Consider the following 12,939-nt stretch of genomic DNA (forward strand, 5'->3'; position numbering starts at 1 on the left):
CATAGCAGCATTATTTACAATAGCCAAGACATGGAAACAGCCTAAATGTCCATCAATAGATGACTGGATGAAGAACTGCTATTTTTATACAATGGAATACTACTCAGCCTTAAAAACCGACAACATAATGTCATTTCCAGCAACATGGATACTCCTGGAGAATGTCATTCTAAGTGAAGTAAGCCAGAAAGACAAATAAAAATACCATATGAGATCGCTCAAATGTGCAATCTAAACAAACAAAGCATAAGTACAAAATAGAAATACACTCACAGACATAGAGTATAAACTTGTGGTTCCCAAGGGGGTGGAGGATGGGAAAACATTGACTGGGATTTCAGAATTGTAGAATAGATAAACAAGATTATATACTGTATAGCACAGGGAAATATATAAAAGGTCTTATCTTAGCTCACAGAGAAAACAAATGTGACAATGAATGTATGCATGTTCACGTATAAATGAAAAATTATGCTCTACACACAAGTTTGACATTTTGATATTTGAAAATGATTATGAATCAATAGAAAAAGGCTAAAAAAACAAAAACAGGATAAGGGAAATCACACAATCTGAACATGACATACAGAAGCAAGTGAAAACTAATGGAATTCATGTATTTCAAACCTGAGATAATAAGAAGTATGCCATTCTATGAATCAAAGGGGCCCCAGATGGAAAAGAAAGAGAAAAGGGTTTGGAAAAGGGAACTGAAGGAATCTGACTAAAATTTCCCAAACTGAAGAAAGAATCAGCTCTCCCAATACAGGAAACACAGTGGGATCCAAAAAAGATAAACACAGAGAAACCTACAACAAGACATGTTGTCATGAAAAGGACCTCATTTCATGATAAAGAAACGATTCTAATTGCACCGATATTAAAACAAGTCAATCACAAGAGAACCTCCATCAGGCTTTCAGCAGATTTCTCAACACAAACCTTGCAGGCCAAAAAGGGAGTTCACAGAGAGAGACAAATCCATGAATGAGAAGAACGTGCAATCTAGCATAATCTATGCCACAAGACAATAAGTTAGAATAACCGGAGAGATCTAAAGTTTCACAGACACGCAAACAAAGAAAGAATCTTGCAATAAGAAACTTACCACGCAAGAAAGATTGAGAATTTTAGACCCTGATGAGAAAAGAAGAAGGATAATCTAGAAATGAGAAAACCATCATTGGAAAGGCAATAAAGGCAAGAATTTGTGAAAGAATAAACATAAAGTTGTAAAACACAGCATCAAAATCATTAAGGATGAGAGAGGGAAGCCAGGATATAGAGATTTGTTTCCATTCTTTTCAGGATGTGTTTGAGATTATATAATTATCTGTTTAAAGACAACAGAGAGAGAAATGGGTTAATGTATTTGAGAATCAGGGTGACCACAGACCAAAAGCACACAATGGACTCACAAAAACCAAAGAGAAACCAAGGTAATAAAAAAGGAAATACTCAAAAGGCAGTTAAGGTGTATTTAAGACACAACAACCCAGTATCACTGCTAGCAAATATTCTTCACACATGTTAAAACAACAGATTATTACAAAAAAGATGCATGTATAAATGCTCAAAATGTGAATTCATACTAACGGAAAATGTACTAACCCAAATGTCTATTATTATAAGAAGGGATAAATAGTTTCTGATACACTCTTACATGCCATACATAAAGAATGAATGCATGGCATATTAAGCAATATGACCAGTATGAAGGTCATATTCATATAAAGAAGATGTTGTATGCAAAATTAGGACTGAGAGAAAATGGACAGCCACTAACCTGTGAACTGGGATGGATTTCATGTCTATGAAATTGAGATTTGCATATTCTTGACTTCCAGTTCAATGGATTCATAGAATTTGTGATCATCAATGCCTGTCTTCTTTCACTTAGAATGGTTTCCAAGTCCGGATATTCATTAACAAAAGGTTACACAAACTGGAAGGAAATATTCATAAAGTTTTTCTTACACATTTTATATTCTATTCGTTCTTATCTAGCAAACATGGTAAAACATTATCACTATGCATTCCTAAAATTTTGAATATTCAAATTTGAATACATTTCTGAAATCAATTTTCTTACAAGGGTAAAATAGACTACAATTCCAAAATTATTGCCAACACTAATTAAGGAAATCAGGGAGCAATCAAAAGGGCTACAGCAACCGAAAGAGGATCTCAAGCTCCAATCTCAAGTCTGAGTATTTGGATGACGATAAATACTGGCTTCACCTTGCAAAAGCTTCTCGTCTGAAAGACAGCTGTCTCTGCACTTTCCTCTCTGCAGGTGGAAGTTCAGGTAACATTAGATAACTTACCAAGCAGAGTATGTGACACGCAGTGTTCACAAATGGTTTGCTTCCTTCATTCAACACAAGAGACACACTCCCATGAAGGTTTTGTGGAAGGGAGCCTCCAAATCCACATGTCTCCATCAGCACAAAAGACGACAGGTGCTTGGTTCTACTTAAAGCAACAAATCAATAAAACACCGTCACCCCGATTCCACGGACGCTTCTGAGGGATCTCAAGCCAGCCCCGGGAGCCTGTACTTGCTTCTCCAAAAACTCCATCTGGGCTGCGTACACATTGAGCGCTCAAGCCTTAGAAGGAAAAGCCCGCAGTCATTGTGCAAAGAAATCTACATGCCTATCTGCTACTAGGAAAGCTGAGTCGGGCTCAAAGCGGGGCGGTGGCGGGGGGAGCGTCAACTGAGGTCGAAAACCAAATGACTCTTGAAGAAATCAAGACAGCGTTGCTGACTTACCTTTCCTGAACGGCGAACAGTACCATAGCAGAATCCATTTAGGAACTTCAGGTTTGAAACTGTCCACACCAACACTGATGCCAATTCATGCTTTCAAGGAAGCTTACTCAGGAGAGCACCACTGGCACCTCAGAAGATGCTGAAGCTAAGCCGTCAGCGGGATACACAAGCGAGGGGTCGAAACGAGACAATGATCCTGGGTTTCTGCACACACGCCTCTGACAACCAATTTCCTGACGATGGCCGCAACCGCCTTGAACATCTGAAGGAATGGGCGGCTTCACTCGGGGTGGTCAAGGGAAGGCTGCGAGGGGTGCACCCTGGGGCGGAGACTCAAGTTCCCTTCCTGGGGGTCACAAAGGGCCCCACGGGGGCGCGGCCCCCACGCCCTGTGCCCCTCCCCGACTCCCCGCGCTGAACTGAGGGCCGATCTGGAAGCAGCGGGAGCAAAGCCCCAGCAAGAGCGGCCAGGCCCTGCCCCAGACTCCGGACGCGCAGAAAACTGGGCGGCTTGGCGGGGGTCGGGGTCGGCGCTGGAATCAGGGTCGAGGATCCTAGGCCAAGGCCGCGGCTGCTAACGCCTAGGTCGCGTGGGAAGCTGCGAGGGGGTGCACGGCCGGCATACGGGGTGCGGACAATCACGACATCATGCCTCAGGATCCTTCCCCGATGTACCAGAGGTTGCTGTAGGGCGGCCCCACGTCGCACGCCTGCCCGCGGACCATGTCGGAGACCGTGTCCCCCTCCACCGCCATCACCGTCGCCTTCGCCGCCGCCGCCGCCGCCACCACCACAACCGCCGCTGCCGCTGCCATGGAAACCGGCGCGGACGCCACCGGCGCCGCCAACGCTCTGGGCTGGCCCCTCCGCGGCCGCCGCTCGGCTCAAGCTGCGCCTCCTAAAGGGACCGCGCCGCTGCCTGTGCAGCCGCCGCTGCTGGCAGGCTGAGGAGAGACAGCGGCGCTCAGAAGAGCCCCGGGCCGCTGGGAACTACTGCCGCCTCCCTGCCTGCCTGCCTGATAAAGGGGCGGGCCGGCGGCCGGGCCAAGGGCGTGGCCGAGGAGGGCACGGCGGCGGGGCCGGGCTGCGTGCACTGGGAGTGGCTCCTTTGGCCAGGGGGCGGGGTTGCGCGCTCAGGGCCAAGACACATGTGTGAACTGGTATCCGCCCTGATTTGCATTCTCGCCTAAGAGTTCTTCCTAACAAACATGAGCCTTTTTGACAAGAACAGCTCGCCCAGTAGCGACAGCATTGGGTGAGATGTCTGTGTTCCCCAGGACTGGGTAGGAGCTGGGATCCAGGCTGAGGGGTGTGGGTGTTCCAGTCTCCATCCTTTGGAGTTGGCCGAGAGCCCACGGTGTCAGAGCAGGAGAACCGACACGTTCATATAGTTAAGAGGAGCCATCAATGATGGACAGGAGCACAGCAGGGAAAAAGACCACTGCTGTGTCCCAGAACTCCCCTTCCCCTCCCCCAATCTGCCTAGCCTTCATCATAGCATGTGCTGGCCCAACTCTAGAGCCTTTCCTTCTCACCCTGACTAACATGCTCTAATCTCTCTTGGACAATGCTTCACTGTTCGCCCTGCTTCCCCCTTGGACATTTTACATTTCCCAGACTCGGAGTTCAGATTCCCAGACACTTATGAAGATTTTGGATGTGTGAGTGGTTCATTGAAGGGTTGGGGGTGAGGAATGTGGGATTTTAAGTTTAACTATACGAAATCACTCAGGTGCCTGACCTGAAGGCATCCATTTCCTGAAGGGGACGAGGCAGAATAGGTGCCAGACAGCCTGGGAGGGGTCCCGACAGTCTAGCCAGAAGGCGAGGGATCTCTCATGGAAGCCAGGCTTCCAGTGTTGCCCTCACGTTGCCCCTCAATTTGCAAGGACCTGGGAACCGGCAAAGGTCACATCAGACAGGGACAAGGCCTAGCCAAAGGCAGTGTTTTTGCCCGGAGCCTGTCAGACCTGGGGTGCTGGCATGGGGGTTGCAAGGCGACGTGGAAGATCTTGATTCTGATGTACCTGCCTCCCTTTCTCTCATCTTGAATAGATATGGTTTCAAAACCGGAGAGCTCGGCACCCAGAGCAGAGCAGAGGAGCGCCTGTCATGGCCCGGGCAGAAGACCCCGATGCCAGACCAGCCCCGACTGTCTAATCGGACCAAAGGCCCCCGCCCAAAATCCACAACGGTGCTCATCAATTGCCTCCAACTGATCCACTGGACAGCTTCCAGTTCCTTGCCACAGCAGCCGCTCCTCGGTACCCCAGGTTTTTTTGTGCCTTGTACTACCCCTGGTGGCTGGGTGGGCCAGCCATTGATGCTCCTGGTGCTCCAGCACACCCAGGCTTGGCAGAGAGTTGAGAACCCTCCACATCTGGGAACAGACCCCAGCGGCAACACAGCAAGGCCGAGTCCAGGAGGGGGTCCCGCACCCGTGCACGCGGCACTCACGCCCTCTGCTCACGGAGGGCCCTGCCCGCACGACAGCCTGCACCCTGGTGCGGTAGCACCCCTTCAGCCTGTCCCCCGCAGCGGTCCTCCACAGACCGGGCAGCATCCGGCTCAGCCATGCAGCCCCCACGTGGCAGTTCTGCAGCCCGAACAGGCCGAGACACACCTGTGGCAGCAGCAGGCCCCATCGGATCAACTCAGGTCTCCTCTGCTCCACCCGCAGCCCCAGCCCTCAGGCGCCACAGGCTCAGGGAGCCTCTTAGATGAACTCTTGTCAGACGCCAGCCTTCTGGAAAAGGCAAAACCTTACTTGAGCGATGGCACCCGGAAGACGGATTTTGGCCGACCCTGGGAGAACACCTTAGTGATGACGAATTCCAGGCCCTCCTGGACATGCTGCCAGGCTCACCAGGGCCTCAGGAAAGCCTTTGGTCGAGCCCAATTCAGGCCTCTTTCCCTGGGATGCCGAGCCATGGCTGAGAACAAAGGACGAGGAACCAGCCACACTCCTAGGGCTCGGCAGCAAGGGCATGGCGCCCAGACTGCCGGCGCCACTGCGTGGCCTCCCTCAGCCCTGCCGTGCTCCCCGGGCGCTCTCAGGACGCACAGGCACTAGCAGGGGCATCCTCCCTGATGTCGGAAGGGATGCTAGCATGCCAACCATCAAGAGGATGGCCCAAGTCCTCTTGCCTTAGAGGTTGATTTGCGGGTTCTCTCTGACATTTCCTTGATCCAATAAACCTGGCTTTGAACTCAACGCAAAGTCTTTGGCTCTGTTTGGGTCCCCTTGTAGTCTGTGCCCCCGCATCCATGACACTCCTCAGAGATTTACCGTGTCCCACTTTGCTTGGGACTGAATGGGAAGGGGGTCGGGGGTACTTGATAAGAACCCAGCTTCTCCTTGCAAAGTAGATTCTCTTGGAATCCCTACAACAATGAACCACCGTCACTGGGATTCTGGGAGCAAGAGAGCTTCCATTAGGGCCAGTACAGTGGAGCACCACTACAGAACTCTCCGAGAACTTTTTTTGGATCCCAGATTATAGCCAGATTATTATCAGCACGGCTCCAATTAACCAAGGTGCTGGGGATATCAGGCAGGCAATCAATCTCTCTCTCTCCCTCACCCCAACCATCCCTACCTCCCTCTCTCACTTGTCTCCTTCTGTCTCTCTCTCTCTCTCTCCCCCTTTCTTATGGTCTCTTTGCCACAAACACTTACAGCGCACACACACCCACACAAACACACAAGTATCGTTTGAACCAAGTGCTGGTAGAATTAGACTCATCCCCAATTGTTGCTGAAGAAGCTCGCAGTCTCCATCTCAGTGTACATGGCTGAATCTCATGAATAATGGAGGCAAAAGAGTACACTAAAGATGGCCCATCATGTGTTTTGTGTTTCCGTATTTCAAGGGTCTAGGGCCTAGGCTCAGCTAAAATGTCAGATGGGTTTTTATGTTCCAGCCAAATAGTCGTTCCTAGCACAGCTGTGCCACCATTCTCTAGGAAGCTTTCGAATTCCCCTTCTCCTTTTCTTCCATCTCCTCCTACTCCTTGTCCTCTGCTCCCCCTCCCCTCCCGATTCCCACTCCCCACCCCCAACCTTCCTCTCACCATCACCATCCTCCTCCCCCCTCCCTTCCCTCTGCCCCTCCCCAGGTGTTCGATTTTTGAAAACACACCCTCACTTACGATCTCTATCCTACTGGGTCCATCTTGGCTGAGGCGGGGCTACTGTTGCACTCCCCAACTTTATTGGAGTTGTCTGTCTCTTCTCCCAAGTGCTGGTGCCGGGCCCTCCTTTTCAGCTCAGGATTCTTGCCTGACTTTCCCGGACTCGCGCCGTCCAGAGAAGGAATGATCCTCTACATATAGCCTGCTTCCATGTCTTTTCACCATCAAAAGATTTGGCCTTGCTTCCCTTTTGGCGGCTTCGGCTGGGAAGTTCGCTAGGGAATGCATTCCGTCGTTTTGCTTGGGCCGCATTCCCGACGGTGGAGCACCAGATGCCATGCCATTGGGCAGGCGTCCTTGGGGCTGCTGGATAACTTCTGACCTGGGTTGAATTGGGAGATGGCCCCAGGCGAGTGAGGGATGCTGCCCGCTCCCCTCCCCCTCCCGCTCTACCCCCACTGCCCCCCTTCTTCTCCCCTCCCCCACCCACTGTTGGAACCTGCACTTGGCCTGGCTTCCCTGGGAGACAGGCTTGCCAAGAGAACTGCTTGGACGTAGCCGGGTGTAGCTGCCACGTTTTGGCCTGGATGGACTTTAGGGGACCGGACCCTCATCAGGCCTCCCTGGAAAGGCTTTGAAGATGCTGACAGACAGGAGGGGCAACTAGCCATTTTGGATTCGCCCAGGACAAGCCTCGCACGTCGAAGCCGCCTCATGTGGCCCACCTAGTGTGGTAGTGGGGTCTGCCCCTGTCTACTGGCACTCCCTGGCCCGTGAGGAAGGGGGCGGGCTTCACATGACAGATGGAAAAGTTTCCCAAGTTTGTGACCAAAGAGCATGACCCGTGTGTCGAATCCTGTGTCCGTCGGCGCATTCAGCTTTCCTATTGGAATGAGCGGGACCTCAGCCTCCAGTCAAGGAAATGCTTCAGGCCTGGAATGCAATGAGGTCCAGGAGATGCCGAGGGAAGTGGGAAGTAGACACCGGGAAGCTAGGCTCTCCACACTGGAAAGAACAGTGGGGCCAAGCCTTGTCACCACGAACCCAGGGCCGGGGAACGCCAGGGAGATCAACACTGTGTGGAATGGAAAAACGTGTGAAAACCAGAGAGCCCTGGAGCCCATTCAGCCCAGGGAAAGGAGGATCCCATGCTTCCAAATAAAAGTCCTTGCTGGCCTCTGGATTTGCCTTTTAGTCCAAGTCCCCTAACAAGGAAACATGGGAAATGGGAACACTTCAACCTTCTCAAGGTGGAATGATGGGTTGGGATCCCAAGGCAGCAATTTCCATAAATAGTAGCAGGGCTTGCCCAATCCCATGTTAATGCCCATGCTCCTGGGAACTCAGCATTGAGCCAGCAGCCTCTGTGCCAAATGGGTGTCTCTCTGGCCATGGATGAATCACGTACGTCCAACGGTAAGTAGACATCAGCACCTGGACTCTCCTGCTGGCTCATCTGAAATGTTTCCTGCCCTCCCAGGGGTGTGGACAAGGGGAGAAATGGTCCCTGAGACTGCAGAGATGACTTTGGCTGGGCTGTGTTTAAGAAAGCCATTGGGCCAAATGATTGAGAGTGGCTTCGGTAGTTTTGTTTTTCCTTTCATTGACCTCTTTGGACCCTTTGAAACTGACATGGGAGTGGTAGCCCTGTGGCCCACCCACAGCTCCTCTCTCAGAAGTCCTGAAGTGCAGCACACAGAAAGCTGCATCCGTTATCCAAGGCTTCCATTGCAAGCAGGGAATTTCTTGTGGACCACGTTTGGACATTTGAGTTGATGTCGTTGGTTCTTTCTCATTGTGATTTAGCAGCTCTCTCTCGGCTTGAGTTCCATGGGAAAGGGTCCGTTTCTCTGCTGTCCCAGGAAATAGTCCACACGCAGAAATCCCAAGAAGCACGGCAGGAGCTTAGGTTCCCTTGCCACCAAACTCAACACTAGGGCTCGGGAGGCACTGATCCCAGAAGCCCTTGAATGGCCTCCCACTCGACTCCAAAGTAGGGAGTGGGGCCTGTGGGCAGGAGTGGCTGGGGGCGCATGTGGGGATGGTGATTTCTGAAGGGAAAACCCCCAAGGCCAGGCTACCGTGTGCTCCATGACTTCTGTCCGAAGAAATCTCACTGGAGTTGGCAAGCAGAAAGGGTGCTTGTGAAGAAAGCGTCACTTGGGGTGCGCAAGCCATGCCTTGCGTTCTTCCAGGCATACACCTTGACACCCTTGTTTGGTATCTGACAGTGGCTAGCGGGGAATTCCTTTCTCAGGAGGGCTGATGTTCTAGTGTTTGAATCCACTTCAGGAAATCCAAGTCGTCCCGAAGCCTGGGACGTGCCCGATACCACGTCGGGCTTTCCACAGAACGTGTGAAACAAGCACAATCCTATTCCTCTGCATCACAAAGAATAAGTGTCCACTAGGACAGGGCTCCATCACTCCAAGCTTTCCACAGAGAAAGAATTGCATGTACGCAGCCAGTCCACATGACACATTGACATCCAAGATGGGGTGCTCCTCCCCTGTGGTGTCCCAGCCCAGGCACTGTCAGAATCAGGGTCGGGGCACGAGGGCGGCAGTGTGGGTATCCGTCTCAACCTACCCACATGTGGCCATGCTTGGCTTGATTTTCAGGTAGTTCAAGCAGGTTTGCCGTGGGTATGTGAGGAGCCGCAAAGAGGGCACTTCTAGCTGGCCTAAAGATCGAGGTCCATCCTGCCAGGGGCCATCCAGACATTCCACTGCCGGCCGCCGTCGGCCGCGTCCCATGGGTGGGAACATCTTCCACCCATTTGGAACGTGAGCCTGTTGTCCTAGGCCTTCCCAGCTGGTTGCTTCTTAGCTCTGTGGGCTGCCACTGAGTGGGGTTAGATCCCAAGATTATGAACCATCTCATCTTTGCTACTTGGCCTAGATAGAAGGCCCAGGGTCTCCCATTCAGCAGGGCTTTGCGTGTGCTTCCGTTAGATAGAAAGGGATGGTTATCTGTGCACTTGAGTCTACTCCCCCAGGCCTCCCTGACACAAAAGGCTGGCTGGCGTGGCCCCACCCGTCTCCACCCCGCACCACCGTTGGTGCTGCTGTACTGATTTCCTCTCAGATGTTTCCCTCTCTTGTCTGTGACAGTCACATACCCAATTGCTCAGCGGAGAAAGAGGCTGGTTCTGAAGCTCAGTCAAAAGGACGCTCTGCAAGCCCTCTTTCAACAGAACCCCTACCCTGGCATCAAGGCCCGAGAAAGCCTGGCCCGAGACCTGGGCATTCCCAAAAGCAGAATTCAGGTAAGTCTCAGTCTCTGAATTCCTCCTCTCTCGGGGTCCGTGTCCGGACGCCCCCCACCCCGGCCCGAGCCGTGTGGAGTCCCACTTCCAGGTCGGGAAACTGGCTGCCGAGGCTTAGCCTGGCTTTGTCTCTCGTGCGTTGGGAGGGACCCGAAGATAAGCCAGCCAGCATCAGGAAAAGGGGGGTCCTCTAATGAGCGTCTGTGCTGCAGGGTTTGTACGTGGCTTCCGAGCCCAATATGCAATTGGCTACAGACACTTGGTGGTGGAGGGCACGCTAGGGAGAGGACCCGTCTCCTCCCCTTGGTGCTCCTGGCCTGGGTGCTTGAGGCAAGCCTGGACTTCACTCCCGAGAAGGAATGGCTTTCCCTTGGGAGAAAAGTGCCTGGGGGAGCTGAGTGGCCCTGGGTCCTATGCCAACGGGTGGGCAGGAATCCAAGCCCAGGGAACGAGGGTGCGTGAGGCTGCTTGTGCCAGGGAGTTTGGTCCCTTGTGGCTCACCCCCGAGGCACTACCTCTGCTCAAGGCGTCCTGTCTGGTCAGCTGGGAGAGGAGTCCTGAAATGGGAGAACCGCAGGTGCAGGATCACAGGGCCTGCGACCTTTCAAGGGGCACTAACACGCGCAGGCTTCCCTTACAGAACTGACTGGCAGGTTCAACAAGCTGCCCACCCAGCCCCGTCAGAGATGCCGAAAAATGCAAACACACATGCCCACACCCTCACCGACATCCATACCTACACCGATGGACACACCTTCACCAAACCCAACCCAACCCCGGCCACCGGGCCCTCCCCAAATCCTCACCCGACCTCACCCGACCTCACTCTGCAGCACTCTACCCTTCTCCACTCCAATCCACTCCACTTCATCTATGCCAACTCTGCATTTGTTTTTTGGGTAATGAGGAAGGCAGCATGTGTCTTCACTGTTGAAGACAGTGACACAGTTTTCAAAGATTGAGATCAGGTACCTAAGTGTGTCCAGACCTGGAAGTGGCAGGACCTTGCACTAATAAGAGCTCCCTGGCAAGGTCTTAATTCCAGGCAGCATGGAGTTTTCATAAGGTCGCCTGCGTTCAGTGAATTTTGGACAAGAGGTCTCACTTCTGCATGGTGTGTTAGGAAAGGGTGCTGTCAATGGGGCTAGAAGGGAGAACAGAGGAACATTCCTCAGACAATGAGCATGGCCAAAAAGGAGACACAAATACCCAAAGGGAGTAAGTGAGGGAACCAAGAGAGAGAAATGGACACAGGGACAGAGACATGGACTAGAGAATGGAAAAGAGAAACAGGCATAAACAGGTAGATGGACAGAATTGGAGACTGAGACAAACAGGCCAACCGGGACCGTGGCAGGTTTGACAGGATTGGAAAATGTGAAGAGAGACACAGATCTAAACAGAGGGAGAAAGAAATGGAGAGAGAGAGAGAGAGATGATCAGAGAGAGTGGGTCAGGGGGGAAGTGAGGGAATGTGAGAGGAGGAGAGAGAGAGAGAGAATATTTGCAAGCTCATTCAGACTGACTTTGGGAAGGGAAACATTGTCTCCTGCCTCACGGGTTTTAGTCTTTGGATTCCAGAGGGAGGATGGCAGGGGAAATGCTGATTTTCTTCTGTGCGGATTGTGTTTTCTGGAATCCTGTGCAGTTCTTCCGAGGTGAAAGCCATAATCTGTGGCAAGTTCAGTCCCTTTGGGGGCTAAATCCTTCCCCTGGGGGCACGTGGAGTCTACAGTTTGTCCATTCCTTGGCTTGTCTGTTTGTTCTGTTGTGAATCACTGTGATAGCTCTTGAAATCTGTACCCAAGCATTTGAGTGACAAGGGTTTTTCTCCTTCTACTTAGGTTTGGTTCCAAAACCAACAAAGAAGGTGCCTAAAGCAGAGCCGACCACCATCAGAGAACATCTTACCAGACAGGCAATCGCATCAAATGCACGAGCCTCAGGCTCTGACTCAAGGTGAGTCCCTGGCTTTCCAAAGGCATTTTCCCAGAAGTGTTCCTGGAGACAGATTCATCTCTGAACGTGGGTGACAAGGACTCAGCAGAGAAGCCTTAGGAGAGGAAACACGCCTTCCTGGCCCTTGCACTGCTGGTGCTCAGACCATGAGCATCGTGGCCCTGTGTGGCGGGTGGGGTCTTGCATGGCCAGGAAGGCTTTAATTCCTCTGGTCCTGAAACTGTCCGAAGTGCAGAATTCCCTTCTCTTATCAACTCACAAAGGCTTTCCTCGGGCTCCTTTGGTCCTTTAGCAAGCTTTGTTCCAGCATTGTCCCATCAGGGCTTCAGAGCACTCCAGGAAACATGCTGGGAAACCAACCAAAGAGCAAACTAGAGAAACAAGCAAACAGTCAAGCAATAAATAAATTTTAAAAAATGAATAATTAAAATGAAAAATGGAAACCGTGAGTGTGAGTGTGTGTCTGTTTGGATGTGTCTGTGTGGGTGGGGGAATGCATTGTTCCTGTGTATACTTATACATACACATGATAATGCACTATAGACATTGGGATAGATAAATGTATATGAAAATATTTGTGTATAGATTATCAGTCTAATTTTCATCTATTTATCATTTATCTATGGAAATTTTTACCTACTTATCTCTCAATTTATCTCTGTACCTATCATCTATCTATCTATCTCTCTATGTATCTATCTATCTATCTATCAATCTATCTATCTATGAATCCCTCTATCTCTCTATCTACCTACGTATCTATCTGATATGCCATTTCCTACATAAGGCAGATTTTGTGTGC

The 12,939-nt window shown here is 51.2% G+C and overlaps 2 protein-coding genes across 2 annotated transcripts in view; one reads left to right on the top strand and one right to left on the bottom strand.

The window, feature by feature from the left end:
• LOC140686649 (serine/threonine-protein kinase Nek10-like) overlaps nucleotides 1-12,939 on the bottom strand; it is a 257,489-nt gene that overhangs the window by 64,178 nt on the left and 180,372 nt on the right. The window lies entirely within an intron of this gene.
• Nucleotides 3,985-5,965, top strand: LOC140686629 (uncharacterized). The gene is made up of 2 exons (XM_072940835.1): nucleotides 3,985-4,031; nucleotides 4,832-5,965. Exons 1-2 carry the CDS (start codon nucleotides 3,985-3,987, stop codon nucleotides 5,847-5,849), a joined length of 1,065 nt encoding a protein of 354 aa, XP_072796936.1. The 3' UTR covers nucleotides 5,850-5,965.

Source organism: Vicugna pacos, chromosome 17, assembly GCF_048564905.1.
Source record: "Vicugna pacos chromosome 17, VicPac4, whole genome shotgun sequence".
NCBI lineage: Eukaryota > Metazoa > Chordata > Mammalia > Artiodactyla > Camelidae > Vicugna > Vicugna pacos.

Excerpts from the sequence above, each read along its gene's own strand:
- LOC140686629 (XM_072940835.1), top strand. The coding sequence starts at position 3,985 with ATGAGCCTTTTTGACAAGAACAGCTCGCCCAGTAGCGACAGCATTGG. Across the intron at positions 4,032-4,831 it reads CCCAGTAGCGACAGCATTGG|ATATGGTTTCAAAACCGGAG; the intron begins GTGAGATGTCTG and ends CATCTTGAATAG.